The following is a 23584-nucleotide window of genomic DNA, read 5'->3' as shown; positions in this document are numbered from 1 at the left end:
GAAATCATGACTTACTTAAGGTGGCAGAGCTCAGAAATACCAGGGGCAATATTGGAACCTGGACTTTCTTGACTTCAAGTCCAACACACATTTAATGTGTTGATAATAAAAAGCATGAAAATGCACATGATCTCCAGATTGTCTCTGACAATGTACCTGCAGGGTTCCACAATCCAAGATGTTCAATGTCATGGGACAGAGACCATGTTCTCCCACAGAGCCTCATCATGATGCTGGGCTGTAATTTTGCAACTGCCTGTCTATGAACTTTTAACCTAATCCTAGGTTAGGTTAGCTAACCTAATTGGTTAGCCTCCAAACAATTGGAGTCAGCCAATTGTTTCCCAGAGAAGTAAGATAATTTCCAGAGAGAAACAGGAACAGTCTAGAAACCTGAAAGCTTGAAATAAGGAAGCAAGAGACTGAGGAAAATAGAAATAAAAGGGATGAGGGAAGGGGGGTGGGTGTGGCACATTGGAGGTATAATAGAAAGGACAAAGAGAACAGAAAGATGTAGTTTTTTTTTTTTTTTTTTTAGGAACACAAAGATATAGATTTTATTTAGTGAATGTGAACAAATAATTAAAAGAGTGAGGGAGAACTAATTAGATAAGAAGGACCTGTGGACAAAAGGAGAGATTGGGCCCAAAGTTGTGAATGACACACATGTGCTCTGGATTAATTTACTAGGTTGGGCCCATACATACACCAGAGAGTAGGATCATTATGATCCTAACCTTTGCATTAAGAGTGTATAATTCCCTCTTTCCTCCCTCCCCTTTTCTCATTCCATACTCATTATGACACTCCATCCTGCTTCTTCTCTCTCTCTCTTTTTTTTCTCTCCTTCCTCTCTCCTCCCTCTCTCTACTTCATTCTTTCAGACACAGCCAAACTTGGAATGCTTCCTGGGGAGTGGCCCTGCTTGTCTTATTCCCCAGCCAAAGGGGGGACTGACTGAAAAAGTGTAAAGATACATACTCAACTGCTAAAGGAGACGGTAGGAAAAGACAGATCACTGAGCTTAGTGAGTTGTCCTGCTGTCTGGGGCCCTGAAAAGGGAGAGAGAATGGGAGGTGGTGATCACTAAGTTTTAAGTGGTGGGATGGCAAATTTTGTTCCATTATCCAAGGTTTAGGAGAAAAAGATTCATTAAAGGAAGCAAAGGAAGGGAGAAAGGCACAAGAAATCAAGGAGAACTGGGAGTCAAGGAGTGGAGGAAACAGAGCAAGAGCAAGTGACTATAGGTGGGATGGAACAAGGATGGACTAATGGGTGTAGGGAAAAAGAAAAAGGAAAAAGAGGAGAGAGTGAAAAGAACAAAGACTAGAGAAACAAGAATAAAAAATCAGAAGAGGGAGATACAATATGGTAACAATGAAAGAGTGGGCGTTTAAGGACAGAGTGGGAAACAGTATATGAGAAGAGACCAGCCAGTGAAAGAGACAAGGATCCCTGAATATCCTGTTGCAGAATTAGATGCTGTTACCTCCTTTCCTTCTCAACTCTCCCTTTTTCCTCCTCTATTACCCTTCCCTTCATCACCACTTTTTCTCCTTCCCCTCCACAGACATGCTGCCCTTGGGATCCAAGCTTCTGCTGTGTCTCATTGCACTCTTCATTTCTTCTGGTAAGTCATTATCCTTTTCATATTCTCTCTAAGGTGTCTCCTTCCAAAGCATGTGTGTGTGTGTGTGTGTGTGTGTGTGTGTGTGTGTGTGTAGGGGGCAATGTTATCAGGGCCTAGTACAAAAATCTGTATCTCTCCTAGCTAGGGGAACAGTGAAAGTCTGGAAGGGAAAGTCAGTAATGTGAATATTGCCCTAGTCAGCCAAAAGGTCCACCAAAGGCTGTACATAGCGTTATTAGGACAAGTAAACAAATATATATACATAAACCAGGAAAAACACCCACTCAGATTTATGTATACCGAAGGAAATAAAACTAAAAGACGGACAAATACACACACATAAGTAGAGAGATACATATACATAGACACGCAAACATTTAAGAACAAGGACCACACACAGGAAACATATCTATCTATCTACACACACAGACACACATATTATAAAACCCATTTCTTCCTGAATGAAACATGCATACTCATAAGTCCATACACATATATGTGTACAGTATGCATGAACATATATGTACATTATGTATGCAGAAGGAAAAACTTTTCATAGGAGATTAGTATAGATATTAATAATTGGGAGTGGACCTCAGATTTATAAACAAGAGTTAGTCCTTGCTTCTCTGCCACATATGGTTTATTAAAGAAGAATTTCTTTGGCTGTAAATTCTTCAAATAGTAAGTTGAGAAACAATCTTGAGTGGTTATCACTTGATTTATCAGTAAGAGAGAAGGAACTTAATTGTTGGTTGCAATTATCCAAATCCTTTCTTTCTCTGATAGATTGGATTCTGCTAGGAATTAATGGTCAGCGAGGAGGTAAGTGTCCCATCTTGTTCTCAATTCTATGTGGAAATGATCGAGTGGGTTGGTAAGGGTTTAACAAATTGTATTACTGGTGATCAGAGGTATTGGTCAATAGTGGGAGAGAGAATTGTGTAGACACTAAAATGTTCCTTAGCTCTTGTAATCTCATGTCTTCAACATGACTTCTCTTGCTCTTTCACATATTTGGAGACCCCTTTCTCAGGAACATCTCTGACTCTTTCTCTGCTTTTATCCATTTCTCTTCCATCTTTGATGCATGCAAACTCCTTTTAAGTAAGCATTATTTCATTCTTTGGTCTTGTATCTCCAGTGCCTAGCAAAGTGTTTGACATATAAAAAATGCTTTATAAAAACTTTTTGATTCATTGATTTTTCAAGGAAAACTGACCAACTGTTTCACACAAAAACCATTGGATTATTACATGAATTTAACAGATGGAGAAACTGAACCATAGAGGTAGAGTAGAAAGTTTTTTCAGAGGTATCTTCTCTTTTTGAGGGAAGTAAGGAACTGTAAGTATAGTTACTCTGCAGTAACCCTGCAGAGAATGTCTACTTTTTCAATGTGTTGATTAATTTTGTTGAACTTTTTTCTTTAAAAAAATTTTTTTTTTATTATAAGAGATAACTTTCTGAGAGGGAGAAATACATTTAGAATACTCTAGCATACATTGAGAAATGTAGGCTACATAAAAATAAACTATATTAGTAAAACTTTATCTTTTCAAAAAGAATTATTTTCTTATGTATAACAGTGACATAAGTGGTGGCTCATCTGGAAACAACACCGGGAGGTATAGTTCTCTTCTTTAAAGTTTGTAAAACACATACTGTTCAACTCTTCTTCCTTTTCCCTTCTCCCTTTCTCATCTCCTTAGGACACTAATATAATTATGAAGTAAGATCATTCATTTATTGCTGGAACAACTTAGAAATCATTTAGTTCAATAGGTGAGGAAACCAAGGAACACAAAGGTCAGATGATTTGTCCAATGTCCCAAAGTACTTAGAGCATTTTATACTTTATTAAACTTTCCTCAATTTTGATTTAGCAAATAGGTCAGAGATCCAGAGGAAAAAAGGAGAAAGGATCCTTTTATTACTGTTAATGAAGGTATTTAACTCCCTTGATTTATTAAATATAAATCAGTCAATCAATAACAAATCAAGCCTCAGTAAAAAGAAAAAAAAAAAAAAGAAAATGAGAAGTATTCATTTGCGGTACCCAAGGGTCAGTTCTTCATAGAAGAAGGAAGATGCATATTTCCAGTGTGACAGTCAGAATTTTAAAAATGAGAAAAGGATTGGACAGTGAAAATGGATCTTTGGCAGAGAAGATTTGAAAACTTGGACACTGTATCGAGAACCAATTTAAAAAAAAAAATAGGTTAATTCAAGTATTGAGAGATATAGAGACATGCCTAAAAACACCTACTGTGTCTGTTGCTAAGTTTGAATTAGGACTTTCACAATTTCTCTGAGCTCCAACTAATCCATGCCTCTGTTTTTGTGACAGAACTATCTTTATGAAAAAAGTTTACATCTCAGTGGCTTACAGATATGATTATATCCTAAACAACCCTAAGATTCATTGAACCATTAATGAATTTCATAGAATGATCTTTAGTCCTTTTGCCTTGCATTTATGTTCCCAATACCTTGGTGCTACTTTTAAAATTTCTATTTTTTTTTTGGTACTAGGCATTTAATTTCTTTGGTGTAGTGAACTTCTGGTATAGAAACACTCTCTGCTCAGTTCAGATAAACAACTCATCCATAAATTATAATTTTAAAAAGTTTCCCATTGGTTTTTTGTCTAAGGCGAGATTTGAATCACTGACTCCTTGGCCAATCTTCTATCTGTGCTACTCCACCTCTTGTCTTATATATAGTAACGGTTTAATAAATAAAAAAAAAAAATAAAAATTTTGTTGGATTGAATTGAATTGGTCCCAGTCGAAGTATATTTCCTTCTGCAGTATTAGCAATAACAAGAGAAAAAGAAACGACTCCCTTTTCTTTATTTTATTTTTGTTTCCCACTCTTTCCCCACAACTGTCATGTATTTTATTTAGCTATGATCAGTTGAACCAGGAGCAAACACATGAAGTTGAAGGGCTTGCAAAAGACAATTAAATGGTATGAATTTGCTGCCACCCAGTGGGCAGCATCAGTTATGCTATGGTCTCAAGTCAAATCAATTCTATCAACTTTAAACACTTATTATGTTAGGTACTGGTGCTTCAAAGATAAAACATAACTGTTCCTTACCTCAAAGTACTTATAGGCAAGTGAGAAGGGTGAAACATATATACAAATAACTGTAGTACAACTTAAATTATGTGGTGGGAATAGATCACTTCTAGATAGAGATATCAGTGTTCCCATATTGACGGAAAAATGCATTTGATTTTAACAAGTTTGTCAGAATGCCAAAATTGCTTCAGTTTTAAATTAGGAGAAATCTGTAGTGGGAGCAAACATTGTTTACAATTTCAGTTAGGTTTTTGTTTGTTTGTTTGCTCCTACTAATAGAATAATACTACTAATAGAAACCATCTTAGGACTTGTCCATTTTTACTTTATATTTCCTTTTTCAATTATGACTCCATAATCTGTGACGGGGAAGTGCTTTTGAGCAGTACCAGGATTTCTCCGGCATTACCACCACTAACACTCGTAACAACAGTTGCCAAGAAATAGTCAAAGGAACCTTTAGCAAACCGTGTCAAACTTTAAACCTATAGGAAACTTTTAAGATTTCGATGATGATATAGTTGTAATCCCTTAGTTTAGAAGTGACTAAACTGAGGCTCAGAGATCATGTAAGTGACTCACCCAATATTATGCAGTAGTTATTAACAGAGCCTGGATTTGAACACATATCTTTATATAACATTCAAATTTATATTCAATCCAATGCTAAATATCAAAAGAACAAAGATCTTAGCATAAAAATTCTTCATTTAATAGACTGTCAGATATGCAGAACATTATTACTATCAGCTTTCTACTATATATATTTTATATGTAGAATTCTCAAAATTGAAGGGGTATTAAAAGGTTGTCTGGTTCACTCTTTTGTCTTTAGAAATGGTTGTGTCTTATCTTTCTCAGACAAGTGGAATTTTTCCTACTTTTAAAAGACTTTTAAAGCAAATGATACAATCTTTTTAATCATTTAGCATCTGCAAAATAAAAACTTTTTTTCATCTATTTTGCTTATTTTTATCTTTCTCAAGGATTTTTGTAGTTCATAATATCATAGAATTGTAGCTCTAGAAACTAAAAAGATTTTGGAGGGAAGCTATCTAGTCAATTCCTTTCATATTAATAGATGAGGGAATTGAGGCCCAGGGAGGTTAAGTGTTATAAATGTAGTATGTGTCAGAAGTGGGATTTAAAAATCCAGGCTTGTCAATACAAATCAAGTATGTTTTCCATTTGCCATTATCCTTGGGAGCTTATCTAATTTTTTTAATTATAGCTTTTTATATACAAAACATATGCATAGGTAATTTTTCAACACTGACCCTTGCAAAAATTTCTGTTTCAACTTTTCCCCTCCTTCCCTCCACTCCTCTGCCCTAGATGGCAGGTAGGGGGACTTATCTATTCTTAATAGCAGCCTTTATGACAATCTGATCACACAACTGGTCAACTCCACTTCAGTCACCTATTATGGAACCAGACAACCATAATAGACAAGTCTTAGACATCATTATACTTAACTACACCATTTCCAAGAATTTTAAAATTCTGCTCTCTTGACACATCACTTATCTTTCTACATCTCCCATTTTCTAAGTTGAATTAAAACTGCTGTTCATTTATCTTCTGACTTATCCCTATTTTGTTATCCATCCCCCATGTGCTATGTACTACTTTGCCTGCATAGCTAATCTTGACTCTATAGTTTGCCATTTTAATGTTTTATACCTCTTCTCTTGGAAGCTTAGAGTTCCTATCCTTGGTTAACTCCCAACATCTTATTTTTGTTCCTATTCTCAGGCTACTGAATATCACTGATCTGATTTTTTTTTTTTTTTTTTTTTTTGCTTCTCTCTCTCTCTCTCTCTCTCTCTCTCTCTCTCTCTCTCTCTCTCTTTCTCTCCTCCTCTTCCTCCTCTCTCTCCCTTTCTCTTCTCCTCCTCTTCCTCCTTCTCTCTCTCCCTCTCTCTCTCCCTTTCTCTTCTCCTCCTCTTCCTCCTTCTCTCTCTCTCTCTCTCTCTCTCTCTCTCTCTCTCTCTCTCTCCCCACCTCCCCAGGCAATTGGGGTTAAGTGATTTGCCCAAGGTCACACAGCTAGGAAGTGTTAAGTGTTTGAGGTCACATTTGAACTCAGGTCCTCCTGATTTCAGGGCTGGCCCTCTATCCACTGCACTAACTAGCTGCCCCTCTAAGTGTCTTTTAAAACTCAACTCAAGTACTCTTTTCTACAGGAAACCTTTCCAGATCCCCTCAGCTGCTAGTTCTTATTCCCCTAGATTATCTTGTATTCATCTTGTTTCATGTTTACATGTTTTCCCAAATAAAATATACATTTATCAAAGATAGTGATTGTGGAGGCAGTTAAGGCTTTATGATTTGCCCAGATACACATAGCTGGTAAGTGTCTGAAGTTGGATTTGAACTCACATTCTCCTTACTACAGGACTGCTCTATCCACTATGCTACCTACCCCAAGGACAGTGACTTTTATTTCTACCTCGGCAAACCTGGTGCCTGAATAAACAGTAGATGCTTAATAAATAAATACATGGCAAATAAATTTATTGATTTCTTTTCTCTCATTTCTCCTGTTAACCTCAATCCCACTTCCTATACCCCACACTTAGAACAAAGGAAGTAGACTTCTACCTCACTGAGGAGACCGAAGTTACTTAACAACTATTTTAATGCCTTTCTCTAGTCCTCAAAACTTCTCAGCATTATCGTCTATTCTTTTGATCACAGAAGACAAAGTTGTTCTATCCTTGAGAAAAGCTAAATACTTCTACTTGTGTGCTTATTTTATTCCATTTAGCCTCCACCAGGACCCTTCTTTAGCTGTCATCCTATGTCCTAAACATTAGCTTAAAACCATTCTTTGGTCTTCTTAAGCCTCCCTTCTTTCCCTTTTCTACTTCACTGCCAAACTTCTCAAAGGAGTCATCTAAATCTTCTTCTTCATATACCCTTCCCTCTAACCTTTTAGGACATTGCTCTCTCCTGTTCTGCTCTTACCTATCTGCTCCTTCTCAATCTCTTTTGCTGGACATTCTGCTTTGTGCCCTCTAATTGTAGATGTCTTACGGGGCTCTGTCCTGGGTCCTCTTCTCTTCTCCCTCTATACTACATCACTTGGTAGTCTCATTAGCTCTCATGATGACAATTCTCAAATCTACCTATCTTTCCTGAAACTTTGCCTAACTCCAATCTCATTTCTATAGCTGTCTTTTAGACATCTCTAACTGGTGGTCCAGGACACATCTTTTCTTTCTTTCTTTCTTTCTTTCTTTCTTTCTTTCTTTCTTTCTTTCTTTCTTTCTTTCTTTCTTTCTTTCTTTCTTTCTTTCTTTCTTTCTTTTTTTGTTGAGGCAATTGAGGTTAAGTCACTTGCCCAGGGTCACACAGCAAGGGAGTGATAAGTGTCTGAGATCAGATTTGAACTCAGGTCCTCCTGAATTCAGGACTGATGCTCTACCCACTAGCTGCTCCATCCAGGACACATCTTTAATTCAATATGTCCAAAACAGAATTCATTCTCTTTCCCCATAAGCCCTTCGTTCCTTCTATCTTCCCTATTACTGTGGATGGAACACCATTTTTTTAGACTCGAAATCTAGTTATTGTATTCATTCCTCACTATCTATCACTCCCCATATCTGAGCTGTTGCCAAATCCTCTCAGTTTTACCTTTACAACATCTCTAGAATAATGCCCTTCTCTCCTTGGACACTGCCACCACTTTGGTGCAAGCCCTCATCAGTTCCCACTGGACTATTGCAATAGCCTGCTGGTGGGTCTGCTATATCACCATCCACTCCCCCCAACTCAATAAACAGTATTGGATCCCTGTCACCTCCTGTATCAAATACAATACAAATACAAATACAATATCTTGTCATTCAAAGAGCTTCATAACCTACCTCCTTCCTTTTTTTGAAGTCTTCACCTTGCTGTCCACCAGGTACTCTTTGATCCAGTGATACTGGTCTCTTCGATGTTCCATGAACAAGATATCCCATCCCTTGGTTTCAGGCATTTTTTGTGACTGTCACTTATTCTTGGAAAGCTCTCCTTCCTCTTTTCGACCTACTAGCTTCCCTAGTTTCCTTTAAGTCCCAACTAAAATCCTGTTTTACATGCAGCCTTTCCCAATTCCTCTTAATTCTAGCTCCTTCCATGTCTTAATTATTGCCTATTTATCCCTTAAGTTTTTACATCTCTTTGCTTGTCTCCTTCATTAGATAATAAGCTTCTTGAAGGCAGGGACTGTCTTTTGCCTTTTTTTTTTTTTGGTATCACTAATGCTTGGCAAATAAGTAGTTTAATAAATGTTTATTGGCTGTTAACTGATCAGATGTTTCTTTTTTCCTTTCAACCTACTTTTTTCTACTTTAAGACCTCTTTATCATCAAGTCCAATGACTGTTTTTCAGCTTTATTCTACTCGATTCTTTTGTAGCTTTTTTGCCCTGTTTACCATGGTAGTTTTTATTTTGATGAAGCTTACCTTCTTCTACATTCTATTAAAGTTATTTGAATACTCTTTATCTCCCTCATGAACTTCCCTCCAGTTGGCAAACAATTTGTTGAATGTCTTGTTGAAGTGAGAACAACTACATTTGGACTTTTCCTAAGCTGATTTTTCCCCATGAAAAAAACACAAAGCATGCTCTGAACATTATCTTGGTGATTCTCACCATTCCAAAAGGGAGATTAGATGAGTTCTCATGATCTCCTGTCTTCTGAAGTCCCCAGAGAGGAAATGGTAATAACAACATGTAGGGTTCAAAGTTTAGGTCATTGGGAAAAGGACACAGGGTGGGATCAGGGGCAGAGGTGGGGAATGGAGAATATTAGAACTGTTTGAAGGAATGATTTTAAAAAATTCATCCTTTTTTTTTTTTTTTTTTTTTTTTTTTTAAATTCCAGATGAGACAACTCAAGAGACATTTACAGATGATCCTAGTAAGTTTCCTTCTTTTAATGTTCTAAGGATAGACTTGGAGCTGACTTTTGCAAAAGGAAAAGTGAAAGTGGAGAGTATTAGACATTTTAAATACATGTAAAGCCTATTTGTCAGATGATGAAGTCAAGTTTTATTCTGATTATTCTTTCTATTCTATTCAGGTCCTTTCAGGATTTTAAAAATCATTGTTCTTAAGATCTTATTACTTTCTCCCTAGTCCTTTAAGCTTCCTTTTAGACATTCTTTATTTCTCCTGCTTATTTTCTTTCTCAGAATTTTCCCTCTCCTGTCCCTGTATATTAATTTGACTTGGAATATTTCAGATTTGATGGTGAATGATCCCCCAACAGACGATACTGGTGAGTTCTAATCTGGTCCTTTAGCAGTCTGTATCCTGAAAATAATCACATATTCTTATTACTTACTCTCTGGACTTCTTGGGACACTAGTTCCTCATCTGGAAAATTAAAGAGCTCAGATATATAATCTCTAACATTCTTTCTAATCCTAGATCTTTCTGCATGAAAGAAGGAAAGGTAATGGAGTACTACAAATGCAAAATGAGAGTTAAGGAGAGAATTGCTTTACCTTTAGCTCATGAGGAAGAGAAAATATATTTTTTTTTTTTGAGAAAATTTAAAAGAAGTTTGATAGCCAATTTGGAAAACAGATCTTACTTGAAACTGTATCAGTCAATGAGATTTTGCTTTAGTGAGTATTCACAGCTAGTCACAGTTTACCTGTAATACCTAACCCCTAGCTCTAGTTTTATTTTCTCAGAAAGCTTCCTTAACCCTTACATCCCTATTTTTCCTCTGCTATTACTACAGGTCACTCCATGCTATTCCTTCCCTCTACCCTCATCTCTCACAAGTACTCTTGCTTTTTCTTTTTAGTTCTTGTTGATGTTGTACCTTCCATGGACGATCAGGGTAAGTTTGGCTTTGGAAACCCAGGTACTTCCCCAGAAGTATGAGAGAAGGACTGAAACAGATGATGTTTATTATTCAAGGAGATACCATCTTTAACTATACCTACTCTGGATTCAATCTCTCAGAAAAGAATTTACCCCCTTGACCAGAATCTCATTCTACATTGCTTGATGAAAAGATTAAATACGGAAAACCAAGGCCCAGATGGAGAATTAGAGATCTCTATATCCCTTTTCTATATTCTGATTTACTCTCAGAACTAGGATGCTCCTGGAAATTCTTCAATCCTAAGCATACTACCTGGAAATCTTTCCAGGGGTGTCCTTTTGAGATATCTCTTGTTGGTACTATGATCTCTAATCAATCACGGAGTTTTTTGTTCTATCCTTCCTGAGACCCCAAACTCATAACTTTTCGATTCTCTAGTCCAATTCAAATGGTGGCAGGAAAATGGCCATATTCTTTCTTAAGTCATATCCCACAAAGCCTAGCTCTACAAGTTCAATAGGAAAAAATTGTATTCCTGTGAATTCCTGTGAAGATATCCAGTTCCACTCAGGATTCCATCTTTTTCTTTGTCTGCATACTCAAATCCCTAGATAAAAGATGTTCCAGTTTCAGGACAGGAAGGATAGATTTAGATTTTTTCCACTTCATCTTGCTGGGATTCATTCTGTCCCATAGCTCATGAGCGGTTTTTCTTTGTTTGTTTTTGTTTTTTTGCTGAGGTGATTGGGGTTATAAGCCAGGAAGTGTTAAGTGTCTGAGGCCAGATTTGAACTCCAGTCCTTCTGACTTCAGGGCTGAGCCAACTAGCTGCCCCCAGCAGTCTTTAAAGTAGTCTTTTTATAAGCTATGTAAAGAAAACTGAAAAACTGAATGACATCAAATCTCTCACCTCTCGAATCACTCCCACCCACATAGCAGTAGCAGAGTGGAAGACAGCAGAAACTAGTAGTAACCAACTAAAACTTTCTGTTTTTTAGCCATCTCCAGTGACAAAAATGCCAGTGCAGGTATGATTGCATCCTTCATACCTCTCTCTGTTACTCTTTTTCTCTCCCTTTGCTACTGTTGTTTCATGTCTCTTACTCTTGGGTATACATTCTAGCTCATTGTTTTCAGTTCTTTCCTTAATCAACTTCCTCTAGGACATGTGAAATAAAACCAAGGCCTCCGGCATTTATACACAAATGCATTGAGTATGGCATCATGAGCTAGAGAGCCCATAGCTGTCAAGGCAACTATGATTTCAGAAGTATGGCTGAGACTGGATGGCATGAAATCTGATTGGAATATGTCTCTGGAAGGGTATATCTTATTTAATAAGAAAAGAATAAGGAAAAAAGGTACGGACAGAATAATATTGTATACTAAGAGGATAAATTCATATAAAGAAATCCTTGGTTCAGGGACAGTATTAAAGAAAGAAGATTTAGGTGAAGGTCTAAAGAAGCAGAAATAAGAGGGATATTGTCCTCAGAGCATATTATTGACAACCTGGACAGAAAAAGGAAATAGGTGAAGAGTTTGGGAAAAGAAACAAAAATCTGAATTGGCAGCCAACACTAGAAATTGGGAAATTTTATTATCTAGACATTTTTTTGAAGATCCCTCATTCCCTAAAAGGCAAAGCAATTAATGATTTCTTGACTTAACTTAATTTCCTCCTTTAAAATGTAGAGTAATTAATGAGGGAAGTTGCTTTGTAAGAGTTGATACTCATCAAAAATGAGAACTGGTTGCTGGGATGAAATGTATAGAAAATTTAAAGGGTAGGAGGAAGGAAGTCACAGAATTTGAGCTGAAAGAGACCTCTCGGAACATGTTACCTAACCCATATCACAAAAAAATTTTCTTGAAGTGACCCCAAGTGATCAGTTTTTTTTAATTGAAGCTTTTTATTTTCAAAACATATGTAAGAATAATTTTTCACCATTGACCCTTGCAAAACCTTGTGTTCCAATTCTCCCCACCCTTTACCCTCACCCCCATCTCCTAGATGGCAAACTAATCCAACGTATGTTAAATGTGGTAAAAAATATATGTAAATCCAAAATAGGCATATGTATTTATACAACTATCTTGCTGCACAAGAAGAATCAGATCAAAAAGGAAAAAAAAATGAAAAAGAAAATGAAATTCAGGCAAACAACAACAACAAAAGAAGTGCAAATGCTATGTTGTGATCCACACTCAGTTCCCATAGTTCTCTCACTAGGTGTAGATAGATCTCATCATCGCAAGATTATTGGAACTGGTCTGAATCATCTCACTGTTGAGAAGAGCCATGTCCATCAGAATTCATCATCATATAATCTTGCTGTGGCTGTGTACAGTGAAATCCAGGTTCTACTCATTTCACTTAGCATTAATTCATGTAACTCTCTCCAAGCCTCTCTAAAATCATCCTGAGATCAATCCGTTTTTTAAAAGCTCTAGTGAGTCGAATTCATTTGTCCCTAAGGAAGATCTTTCTGACTTTGGAGAGGTTTTTTGACTTTATTGGGGAGTTTTTTTCCTATCAGTTTTGAAACTATCTCTTTTTAACTTCCACCTATTGCTACTTTTCCTACTTTTCTCTATATGTAAGTCTGACAAGGGCCGAGTATGGTGATAAAACATCACTTTCCTAGACCTGGAAACTATTCAGAGTTCACATGTGTTTTCATGGCTGCCATATCATTCACAATGTTAGTTCACAATGAATTTGTAGTTCATGAAAATCACAAGAATGGTCTTGTTAGGTCAATGATTATCTGCTCATGCTGTTCACATCTTATATTTGTGAACCCAAGTGTAAAACTTCCCATTCATCTCATTTATTTCATTCTTTTGATTCTTCTTAAATGTCTAGTTTGCCAAAATCCTTTTGGATCCAAAAATGTATCATATAGTGTATTTGCTATCCTGAGTTTTGTGCCATCAATAGATTTGATAGGTATGGCATATATGTCTCTGTCTTGGGCAATGATAGCAATGTTCAACAGCATGGGGCAAGTATAAATTCCTAGAGGAATCCACAGGAAATGCCCTTTTACAATGAGACTGAATTCTTAATGTATTTTCTTTGGATTTGGCCATTCAACCAGTTTCAACTCCACTTAACTGTGGGATACAACATCACTCAATGTTATCTGTGAGTATAGCATGAGAGACTAAAATATTTTGCTAAAATATAGGTAAATAATATCTTGTATACATATGCTATCTTAACATTTGTGGTAAGAAAGAGGAGGAGAACTAGGTATAGTCTAAAATACCCCTTAGATTTTGGGACAGGATATTTCTAAGGCTTCATGAAAAACTATGCCATGGATTATGATGCCACAAGAAAAATTATCCCAGAGTGCATAAAAAGCATTTAAGAATATAATTCTTAAACCAGACTAAAGTAATTTTGATAAGAGAGAAAAGTGGAAGCTATCTAAAGGATTAATATTCATTCATAAGGAGCTCATTGATCAACTTGGATGCTAAAAAATGTACAGGAGATGGAAGCAAGAGAAAGTAATGGAGAATTAATTAATGCAAAATTGGTCTAAGAATATTTTCAGGTATTTTTAAAAATCAGAAAGAGTTAAAGCTGTCAAGAAAAGTAAAGGTAGAAACAATTTTTTTTAAATCAGAGGAAAGAAAGGGATTAAAGAAGGCGTAAGATTGCTATTTTGTGTGAACAGAAAGTGATAGAAAGAGGGATGATGCTTAATTATTATTTTGCTTTTATTTTCTCCAACAAGGAGAATAATATTTGTAGTGGAAAGGACAGGAAAAAAAAAAAACTAGTTGCAGAGAGTAGATAACTAAGATAATTAGTGAGAGATTAAGAATTAATTAAGATTAAGATTAATTTTCTCAAATTAAGTTACTAGTCAGAGATGAACTTTATCTGAGAATATTATTGAATAATTGGTAGGTGTCATTGCTGGATTGTTTGTCAGTGGTCTTTGAAAATATTGTGGAGAAAGACAGACACCATTTCACTGGTTTGGAAAATAGCAAGAGTTGTTTAAATTTCCAAAAAAAAAAAAAAATGTAAATTATAGGCCAGTGATCTTGATCTTGATTCTTGGAAAAATTCCAGAATGAATTATTAAACAGATAGGAAGCATGTAGAAAGGAAATAGTGATCTCAAAACCTAGCATGGTTTCATCAAGAATAAATCATGGTATTAACTTCATTTCTCTTCCTTCCCTTCTTCCTTCCCTCCTTCCTTCTCTCCTTCTTTCTTTCCTTCCCTCTTTCCTTCCTTCCTTCCTTCCCTCTTTCCTTCCTTCCTTCCCTCTTTCCTTTCTTCCTTCACTTCTTTCTTTCTTTCTTTTTTCTTTCTTTCTTTCTTCTTTCCTTCTTTCCTTCCTTCCTTCCTTCCTTCCTTCCTTCCTTCCTTCCTTCCTTCCTTCCTTTCTTTCTTTCTTTCTTTCTTTCTTTCTTTCTTTCTTTCTTTCTTTCTCTCTGCCTTCCTTCCTTTCTCTTTTCTTCCTTTTTTTTTTTTTTTTTTTTTTTTTTTTAAAACAGGAATACTTCACTGGTATAAGCAGCAGCATGACATAGTGGATACAATGAAAGGGTTAGGATCAGGAAAGTCTGGATTCAGATTCTACTTCTAATATGTAATGCCAAGTCTTCAGCACCTCTGGGTTTTTGGTAATTTCTTGGGATTATGAAAGACAAAAGGAATTCCCACATGAGAATTTTTCTTTATCAACTAATTGAAAATCTTTTCAGTATTTGCAGGGTAGCATGAGAGATCATGATAATACTATAGCAAAATGGCAAAATCACTCATACTATTCTCATTGACAAGATGCAGAGATGTTGGGTTGATGGTAAGATAAGTAGATTTGGAAATAATTCAATGGCCAGACCCAGAGAATAACTATTAATCATTCAATCTTATTGTGGAAGGAGTTCTGCCATGGTCAAGGAGGAAGGAAGGAAGGGAGGGAGAAGGAAAGAGAGAGAGAGAGAGAGAGACAGAGAGACAGAGAGACAGAGACATAGACAGACAGACACAGAGACAGAGACAGACAGAGGTAGAGACAGAGAATGAGATTAGCTTCTTCTTTCTATGTTATTTGTTTATTTATGCTTCAGAGGAAAAGGCAAGAACTGCTATAATATGAATATTGAGACATCCATAGGAAAAGGAACACCTAAGGGATTGTGATCTCTTTATTTGAGACAGGAAGATAGGTTACCAAACACTGTCTTCCCCCGCATCCCCAAAGAAAATATCGTGCAGACCACATCATCTGAGTTGTCTTTGTCCAAATCTTTACTTAATTTCTTGGCTATGTCTCTTCTGAAGTCATCCTTTTGTATTGGGCTCTCCTGCAGAGTGCCGGGAGGAGCAGTTTCCCTGTACACGCCTGTACTCAGTGCATCGGCCAGTGAAACAGTGTATCCATCAACTATGCATTGTCAAGTAAGAGAGCCTAGAACCCTCAGGATCAATTTTCTGGGACGGCATATGTATCTCCTGGGCATTGGGAAACCTAGAGATTTTTTTTTTTTTTTTGGAAAGTTTAAGGAAACAGAAAGAATCTTGGAGTACTTAACTGGAGGAAGTAGACACAAGGCATTTTGGTTAAGGAGGAGATTCCTGGTAGTGAAAATCGGTTATCTGGTGGGATAAGATTGAAGTCAGGTACAATATCAGGTAAAGGACAGCATAGTGAAAAGCTTACAAGCAATTTGCAAGTTTGACTACTTATTATAGGAGGTTTTTGTTGTTGTTGTTGTTGTTTGTTTTTTTTTTTAGTGCATCTCCTAAACAGAAGCAGGATAACTCTGGGGAATCCAAGGCTTGCATGTTTGTGTGTGGGGGATGGGATTGAACATGAGTAGAACAACATGGGTGGAAATTGAAGCTGGGGCTTGGAAAGAACCCCACACTCTGAGGTAAACCTGTCCCTGTTTTCCTTCTTAATGAGTGTCTGTCTTTTTCCTTTCCATCTTTTGGTTTCTCTGGATGTTGACAGTGTCCGCCGGATGTATATCATCAATAAGGAAATCTGTACCAGGCTCATCTGTAAAGAACATGAAGTTATGAAAGGTAATGTAAGGACCAAGGGTTGGAAGAAAGGAATAAAAGTGTTTTGGGCTCTTATTATAGGAAGCACAGATTCTTTGCCAAAACCTAATAAGATAGATTTCCTTCCACAGAATACTGCCAAAGGTTAGTACTATTAATAGTCCTAACTCATATTTTTGTTATCTTTCTTTCAGAAACTCATATGACCTAAAGGGTCCAAGTATCCTTAGGTTATTTTTTTCACTCATGACTAAATGTCCATTAAGGAAGCTTGGGACCATGCATGCATGATACCTTCTAATATATTGAAAGAGACTCCTTACTTGTAAATGTTTAATTTACAGTGTCACTGAGGAAAGTCCTTTATTTTAAAAAAGAGAAACAAAATTGAAATTATAGAATCATTAGTAGGAGTATTACAGTAGGTATTACATATTACAGTAGGTATTAGTAGATATTACAGTAGATAGAACTCTAGGTCTGTAATCAGGAAGACCTAATTCAAATTCAGCCTCAGACACTTAATACCTGTGTGACTCTAGACAAATCACTTAAACTCTGTCTACTTCTGTTTCTTCACTTGTAAAATGGGGATAATAACAGCATCTACCTCATTAGGGTTATTGTGAGGATCAAAGGGGATAATAACTACAAAGTGCTTAACACAGTACCTGGAACATAGTTAAGTGCTATCTAAATATGTTAAATGTTATGTAAATATGAGCTATCGTTGTTATTATTATTAGTCCTAAATATTTATGCTAGTTCCCAGAGACCTGTTTCCTGAGCATGAGGCCTTCTCTGACAAAGGCACAACTAGCCTGAAACCCATTGTTCCTTAAATGAGAAAAAGGAGGTTCAGATGATAGTCTTCTCTCTTTCCCCCTTCCTCAATGATCATGCCTCTGAAGAGCAGGCACCGAATCCCCTATTTTGTCAGGTTAGAAAAATTTAAATTTTGGTACCATCTTTCTGGGGACAGATGATAGCCAAAATATCCCCTGAATCTGGATTCAGTCTCAGATTGCTACTGCTCTTTTCTCTACCTTCAGTCTCTTTATAGCTAGAAACTTCATTTATCACCATGCCCAAACATTTTATTTTCTCCATTTCCTAAAATGGTAAGGAGAGAGAAAGAGCAAAGATCCTAATCCTCCCAATTTTTATAGTGTTTTCTTTTAGTTCAGAACTCTGATATGCAAGTAGACAACTTATCAGTCACTTAAAGACTTAGAGATTCCTTTGGCATTAGAAGTTAAATAATGATTTGTTCAGATCCTATAACCAGTATGGGGCAATTCTTCCTGACCTAATCACTGTCCACATCACTTCCCTATAAGGTGTTAAGATTTTCAAAACGCTCAGAATGACTATGAGTTACATAGTTTAAATTTTACTCTCTTTCTTTTACTGATGAGGAAAGTGAGGTTCAGAGAAATTAATCGACTTACTCCATAAATGACAGAGAAAGGATATCACCTCAGGTCTTATTAATACAAATCCAGTGTCTTTCTTTTGTAGCCTACTGCCTTTCCATTCTAATAATTAGAAAAAAGAAAACACAAATATCCACTAATACATGCTTCATTCACATTTCCTTGATTCTTTCCCTTTTAAAGGAGAGATAGTGAGATTCAAGAAACCAGTGGGGACATAGGAGGTAAAGAAAAGATTTTAGCACAGTCTAGATTTATCCAGTCAGAGTCACTGAATGGAAAAGAGGAGGTGCTATTTGGGCCTATGATTTCTTGTCTTAAAACTTCCATACAAAAATTTCAGGACTTTTTGGGTGGAGTTGAGCTACCTAGTCCTTGATTGAGGCAATGTGCTTTACGGATTTAATATTCATCCATTCATCAAATATTTATTAAATGCTCTTTGCACCATGCTGCCTGTGATTCACTAGCCTTTCCAGGAGGCATTTACTAGAGTCCTAGGTGAAGAAGGCAGATTTGTTATTATGATAGGGAGATCTCACTGAAGAACAACATGGTCAAAGACCTAAAATGAAAATCATTATTTTAGAAAATAGGGAAATTGAGGCAAGGTAGCTGCTGTAATCCATTACATAGTAAGTCAGATACAGAATTGAGAATAGCACTTAAGGGAGTCTTGGGCTCCCACTGTGGCAATTAAGTTACTAGACTTTCTGTTTTCTTTGGTCTGTAGAATGTCATGGGTGAAAGATAGAGAAGTTTTAGAAAGACTAGAAGATTGGAATTTTATGTTTTTCAGTTTGAGCATTACACTTTGGAAATTAGCAAAGGCTACAAATCAGGCTTGATTGGTTATTTTGTTGATGCTCTAAATTTAAGAAAGTGGTGGAGAAAATGTTAATAGAGCAGATTAAACTGAAAAGAGTGTTGAGCATTTCCGGAGAGCTGATAGTTAAATATTTCCCAGCACACTCTTGCCTAAGACCATTCACTGTATGAACAAAGATACCTTTCATCCCCTCTGTGTTTAGCTCTGCACAGTGATTGTGGGTAGGGTTAGCACCACAGACCAGGCCTCATCTGACTCAGCAGCTGCTTAGATTCTGCACCACATAGTGAACTTTGCAGAAAACTTGATATATGCTCCCATTAGCTCTGTGCAAATTACCTGCAAGAGCAGCACCTTAAAACTGAAGATAGGGCATGGGGATTCTTGACTTCCTTATCCCAGTGTTTCCAAGGAGGCATCTCTCTTGAGCTTTGCACACAGCCAGTACTTTCATCAATAATTGTTGGTTGCTTGACAATCTCTCAGTTTCTATAATGGAAAGGCCCAATATTAGGACCATGATTGGGAGCTAGAAGATAAAGGTAGAGTTTTTGTTATTGTTGTTGTTTTCTTTGGACTCAAGCCTTATTCCTTTCCTTGTTTTTATTAATCTTCCATTCTTTCCTTCCTCTCCAGATGAACTTTGTCGTCAGATAGCTGGTCTTCCTCCGAGACGTCTCCAACGTTCCAACTACTTTCGTCTCCCAGTTTGTGAAGATGTGGAGGTGCAGAGGCCCAATGGCCTGTGATCATGAAGGAAGAAGAATGGAAAGGGAAAGGGGGAAGAGGGGAGAAAAAAGAGCCATTTATTTCCTAGGTCAGCTCACCACAGACATCTTGATGTCTTTATCTAGTTCCTCTGCTCTTTCCCATGGCCTCTGTCCCAAACTGTCAGCGTTGAGCTCTTTCCTCAACACTTCAAGTGGTACTGCCAATTTGTGACATCACTGTATAATAGGGATACCTAAGGACTATATAGGTGACCTAGATTCCAGGAAAGTGGGGGTCAAGTAGATGACATATAGGGAGAGAGTTTATTCTTGGCAATCTAGAGAATTTCACATAACTTCTTGCTTTCAAAGAATTCTAGAAACATTGCTTCCTCTGCTAGCTCCCCTTTATCTAGATATCTCTCCCTAGTCTTCTTTTGACTTGGCTATAGTACTAGCTAAATTTTTAGCTTGCCTACTAAAATCTTTCTGTTTTATGGAAAATTATGGTGCTTTTAAAAATGTGTTGTCCTCAGAAAACCATAGTTCCTCTGAGAATATTTAAAGGACATTAAAAAAAAAAAAAACTTATATAGGGATCTGAGGAACAAACCAAGTAAGGGACTAAGATCTTTTCCCTAGAATCTTATCTGGCAATGCAGCTGGAAGCTGAGTATCATTTATTGACTAATTCATTTACTCATTAGTTCATTCAGTCAAACATTTAATGATTATTTTGTTGACTTTTCATATAACAAGGAATCCCATTAATCTAAAGAGCTCTAATTGGAATAGGTGAGTCATTCCTAATTATCAGAAAACAAGCTCTTTGTCTTTGTTGACCCATTTTCATGACCTCCACCAAATCTGAGAGGAAGCCTGTAAGGAATGTAGATTTTTAGTCCATAGAGAAGATTTGGGATGTTTAGTCTACAAATACTGTGATTAGTTTGGAGAAAACAAAACATTAATATTGAAACAGAAAGGATAGAAGTTAGGACAATCCGGAAAAATAGAACAGGAATGAGATCCTGAAGTGATCCATTCCAGTAAAAAAAGTAAATATTGTGTCATGGTAGAAAAATAGTTTCCCAAAGAAAATCCTAGAGGAATACTTTGGAGGCTTTGTATAATCTAAGAAGAAAAAGGCTTATCAATGGAGAGTCACTGATAAATTCCATAGAGAAAATACCAGATAAAATAACCCAGAAGGATTTTTTTTTTGTTGTGTTAAAATATTCTATTATTAAAAGGATTGGGAAATAGGTCATTGTATTGGGTAAGGAGTAGGATATAGGCAAACTGGAACATCATTTACAAGATAAATTCATAATACTGGGTTAAATGTAATGAATTTCTATCAGTGCAGGTCATGTTGCTTCCTCCCTCTTGCTCCAATTCTTAAAAATATATAAATTATGAACTGTTCCATAGACTAGCATTTGTATTTGGGCTTGGAAAAGAGCTGAATTATACTGGACAGATATTGGATTTCTTGGAATGATCAGTTTAATATAGTGGAACACCTGAACTAAAATTTTAAGAGACCTGCTTCTAATCTTGTATCTCCAAAGGAGTTGGCTGATCATAGAAAAATCATCACTAACCCTAATTTTTGTCCTCTGCAAAATGAAAGAGTTGGAAATCCCTCCCCCCCCCCAATTCTATGATTCTATGGATTATATTTTTAGTATTAATCTCTATTAGGACCTAGATACAAGAACCTTTTCTGGCTCAAAAAAAAATGGCTGTCTTCTGTTATTTGGAGATGAATTCACTCTGTATTAGGACAAATAGTCTACTATGTAAAAGGGCAAATTCTAGCCACATAAGGGCTAAGTTGTTATTTCAAAGAATCTTTCTGGTTAAGAATATTATTTCATTTATTTCTAGAGAATAGAACTATGTTCTGTCAACCAATAAGCTGTTGGAAATCATCATTTAAAGATTAAGATACTTTGCTATTATGATATATTACATGCCTCAATGTTAAACAGTCTTATTCGCTTATTGGGAATTGATGGCTCTGAAGAACAGTTTGACGGGATTTTGCACATAATTTAGCTGGTGAGATGCTTGCAAGAACCTGAAATTCTGCTTTTCCTTTTCTCTGTTCAGTGCATCCTGTAGGGTTGAATGTAGGCATACATATAGACAAACATATTAATTATATTTTTAAAACACTATATAGCAACTTCATGGGTACAAAGTTTCTGAGAATTCTTTCTAACACTTGAACCTCTTATTATATGCAGGATTATAAGTTTTATTTCTCTAGTGAAGGAGCCTTAATCCTGGCATTATGTATAATGGATAAGAAAATCATGAAAAGAAATATCATTTCTCCCATACTGGAAAGTAATCCATTGTCTCATTATTTCCTGCCTTATTTCCTCATTATGCTGAATATATAAGATTTAGCTGTGCTCTATTTCCATAATTCATCTGTATCTCTGGTTCTACTCCTCTGTTTTAAATGGTTTTCTTTAGGCTGGCCCATATTATTTCCTAGCAGACAGATATTTCCACCTCCAAATCTTTGCCTCCTCTAATTTTTCTCCTCTAATTACTTCCTCTTTATGCTTTTGCAAGTGCCATTCTTTCTGGATCACATCACTCCATCCGTTTTTGTTATTGGCCTACTCAGCAATCTCTAATAAACTTCACAGGGTGAAGATGTCAATCTGTTTGTTGATAAATGTTCATTAAGTGCCTTACCATGAATCAGGCACCGTGCTAAGTGCTGAGGATACAAAGAAAGTCAAAGACAATATCTGCCTTTGAGAATCTCATTTTCTAACAGAGACAACAAACAACTATGTACAAACACCCTAGGTATACAGGACAAATAGGAAATGATTGACAGAGGGAAGGCACTAGAATTAAGAGGATTTCCTGTAGGAGTTAGAATTTTTTGGGGGGATTTGAAACAAGCCAGGGAAGCCAGGAGGTAGAGGAAGGAGAGCATTCCAGGTTTGAAGGAAATTTCAGTGAAAATTTCTGGAGCTAAGAGATGGAGGATCTTGTTTGAGGAACAATAAAGTGGCCAGTGCCATTGGATCCAAGTAGAAATTGAAGGAAGGGGTTAAAATTATAAAGTGTAAGAAGATTGGAAAGTGGATGAGAGAGAGGGAGTTAGGTTGGGAAGGGTTTTGCATACCAAAGAGAAGATTTTATTTTAGATAGGTAATAGGTAGTCATTTAAATTTATTGGGTAGGGAGGATGACATGTTTGGACCTGCATTTTTAAGAAAATGACCAGTGACTAAATAACGGATGTACTGGAATGGGGAAAGATGTGTCAGGTAGACCAAATAGCAGGTTATTGCCGTAGTCCAAGCACAAATTGATGAGAATTTGCCCCAGCATGATGGCAGTGTCAGAGGAGAAAAGCGGGTATTTCACTCTTCTCTTAACTTTGCAACCTCTGTTTTTGGTACTGTTTTCATTTCCCACTACCTCCCCTTCTGCAACACTCTCTCCCCCTTCCTGATTTCCATGGGAGAAAATCAGAATATGTCAACAGTTTTACTCATCCTTGTAAAGCTCTCTAATTCTTTTCTTAATTCTTCTCTAATCTGATCCCAGGCAAAATTTTGAAATGGGCAAAATATTCCTTCTTCCTTACTACCTCATTTCTCCTTTATGAGTTCTTACAATCAGTTACTGAAACTGCCTTTCCCTTAGATTTCTGTACACCTTAAGAGCTAAAGATTTTCATCCCTTTCTTCACTTACCACCCAGAGATAGAATCTGATAAACTCATTGGCATTAATATGTTAAAGAGTGAAATGCTGAAACTATACCCTTTTAGGGATTTTTACTTTTTAATAAAAGATGATTTGTAGGTCAAATGGTTGAAATTTTAGTTGGGGGACTGTTAGATATCAGCATGGTGGTGGGAGATTTATTTTTTTTTGGGTTGGGGGGAAAGAAATGATATTTTTCTGCAATGATGCTTTTTGAGTATCCTTGATAGCAAACTCCAAAGTCACCTATTCT

General features: G+C 36.5%; 1 protein-coding gene across 4 annotated transcripts; it reads left to right on the top strand.

Annotated features, from left to right (window-relative positions):
* Positions 1 to 889: 889 nt before the first annotated feature.
* On the top strand, positions 890 to 22265 carry MFAP5 (microfibril associated protein 5). Of its 4 annotated transcripts, none has more exons than XM_012550703.3 (10): positions 890 to 1000; positions 1571 to 1630; positions 2420 to 2455; positions 9604 to 9639; positions 9964 to 9999; positions 10537 to 10572; positions 11559 to 11588; positions 15911 to 15998; positions 16555 to 16628; positions 19509 to 22265. In XM_012550703.3, the coding sequence occupies exons 2-10, from the start codon at positions 1573 to 1575 to the stop codon at positions 19619 to 19621; spliced, it is 507 nt and encodes a 168-aa protein (XP_012406157.1). In that variant the 5' UTR covers positions 890 to 1000; positions 1571 to 1572; the 3' UTR covers positions 19622 to 22265. The 4 variants fall into 4 exon arrangements, with proteins under 4 accessions (XP_012406157.1, XP_031794176.1, XP_031794175.1 ...); XM_031938316.1 differs by having other exon boundaries at positions 892 to 1027; XM_031938315.1 differs by lacking the exon at positions 890 to 1000 and adding an exon at positions 1019 to 1076.
* Positions 22266 to 23584: the final 1319 nt, after the last annotated feature.

The sequence above is a fragment of the Sarcophilus harrisii genome, chromosome 5 (assembly GCF_902635505.1).
Source record: "Sarcophilus harrisii chromosome 5, mSarHar1.11, whole genome shotgun sequence".
Lineage (NCBI taxonomy): Eukaryota > Metazoa > Chordata > Mammalia > Dasyuromorphia > Dasyuridae > Sarcophilus > Sarcophilus harrisii.
Note: the sequence above shows the minus strand (reverse complement) of the source record. Positions and strands in the feature narration are given on the sequence as shown.

Excerpts from the sequence above, each read along its gene's own strand:
- MFAP5 (XM_031938315.1), top strand. Across the intron at positions 10,573-11,558 it reads ACCTTCCATGGACGATCAGG|CCATCTCCAGTGACAAAAAT; the intron begins GTAAGTTTGGCT and ends TCTGTTTTTTAG. Across the intron at positions 11,589-15,910 it reads TGACAAAAATGCCAGTGCAG|AGTGCCGGGAGGAGCAGTTT; the intron begins GTATGATTGCAT and ends GCTCTCCTGCAG.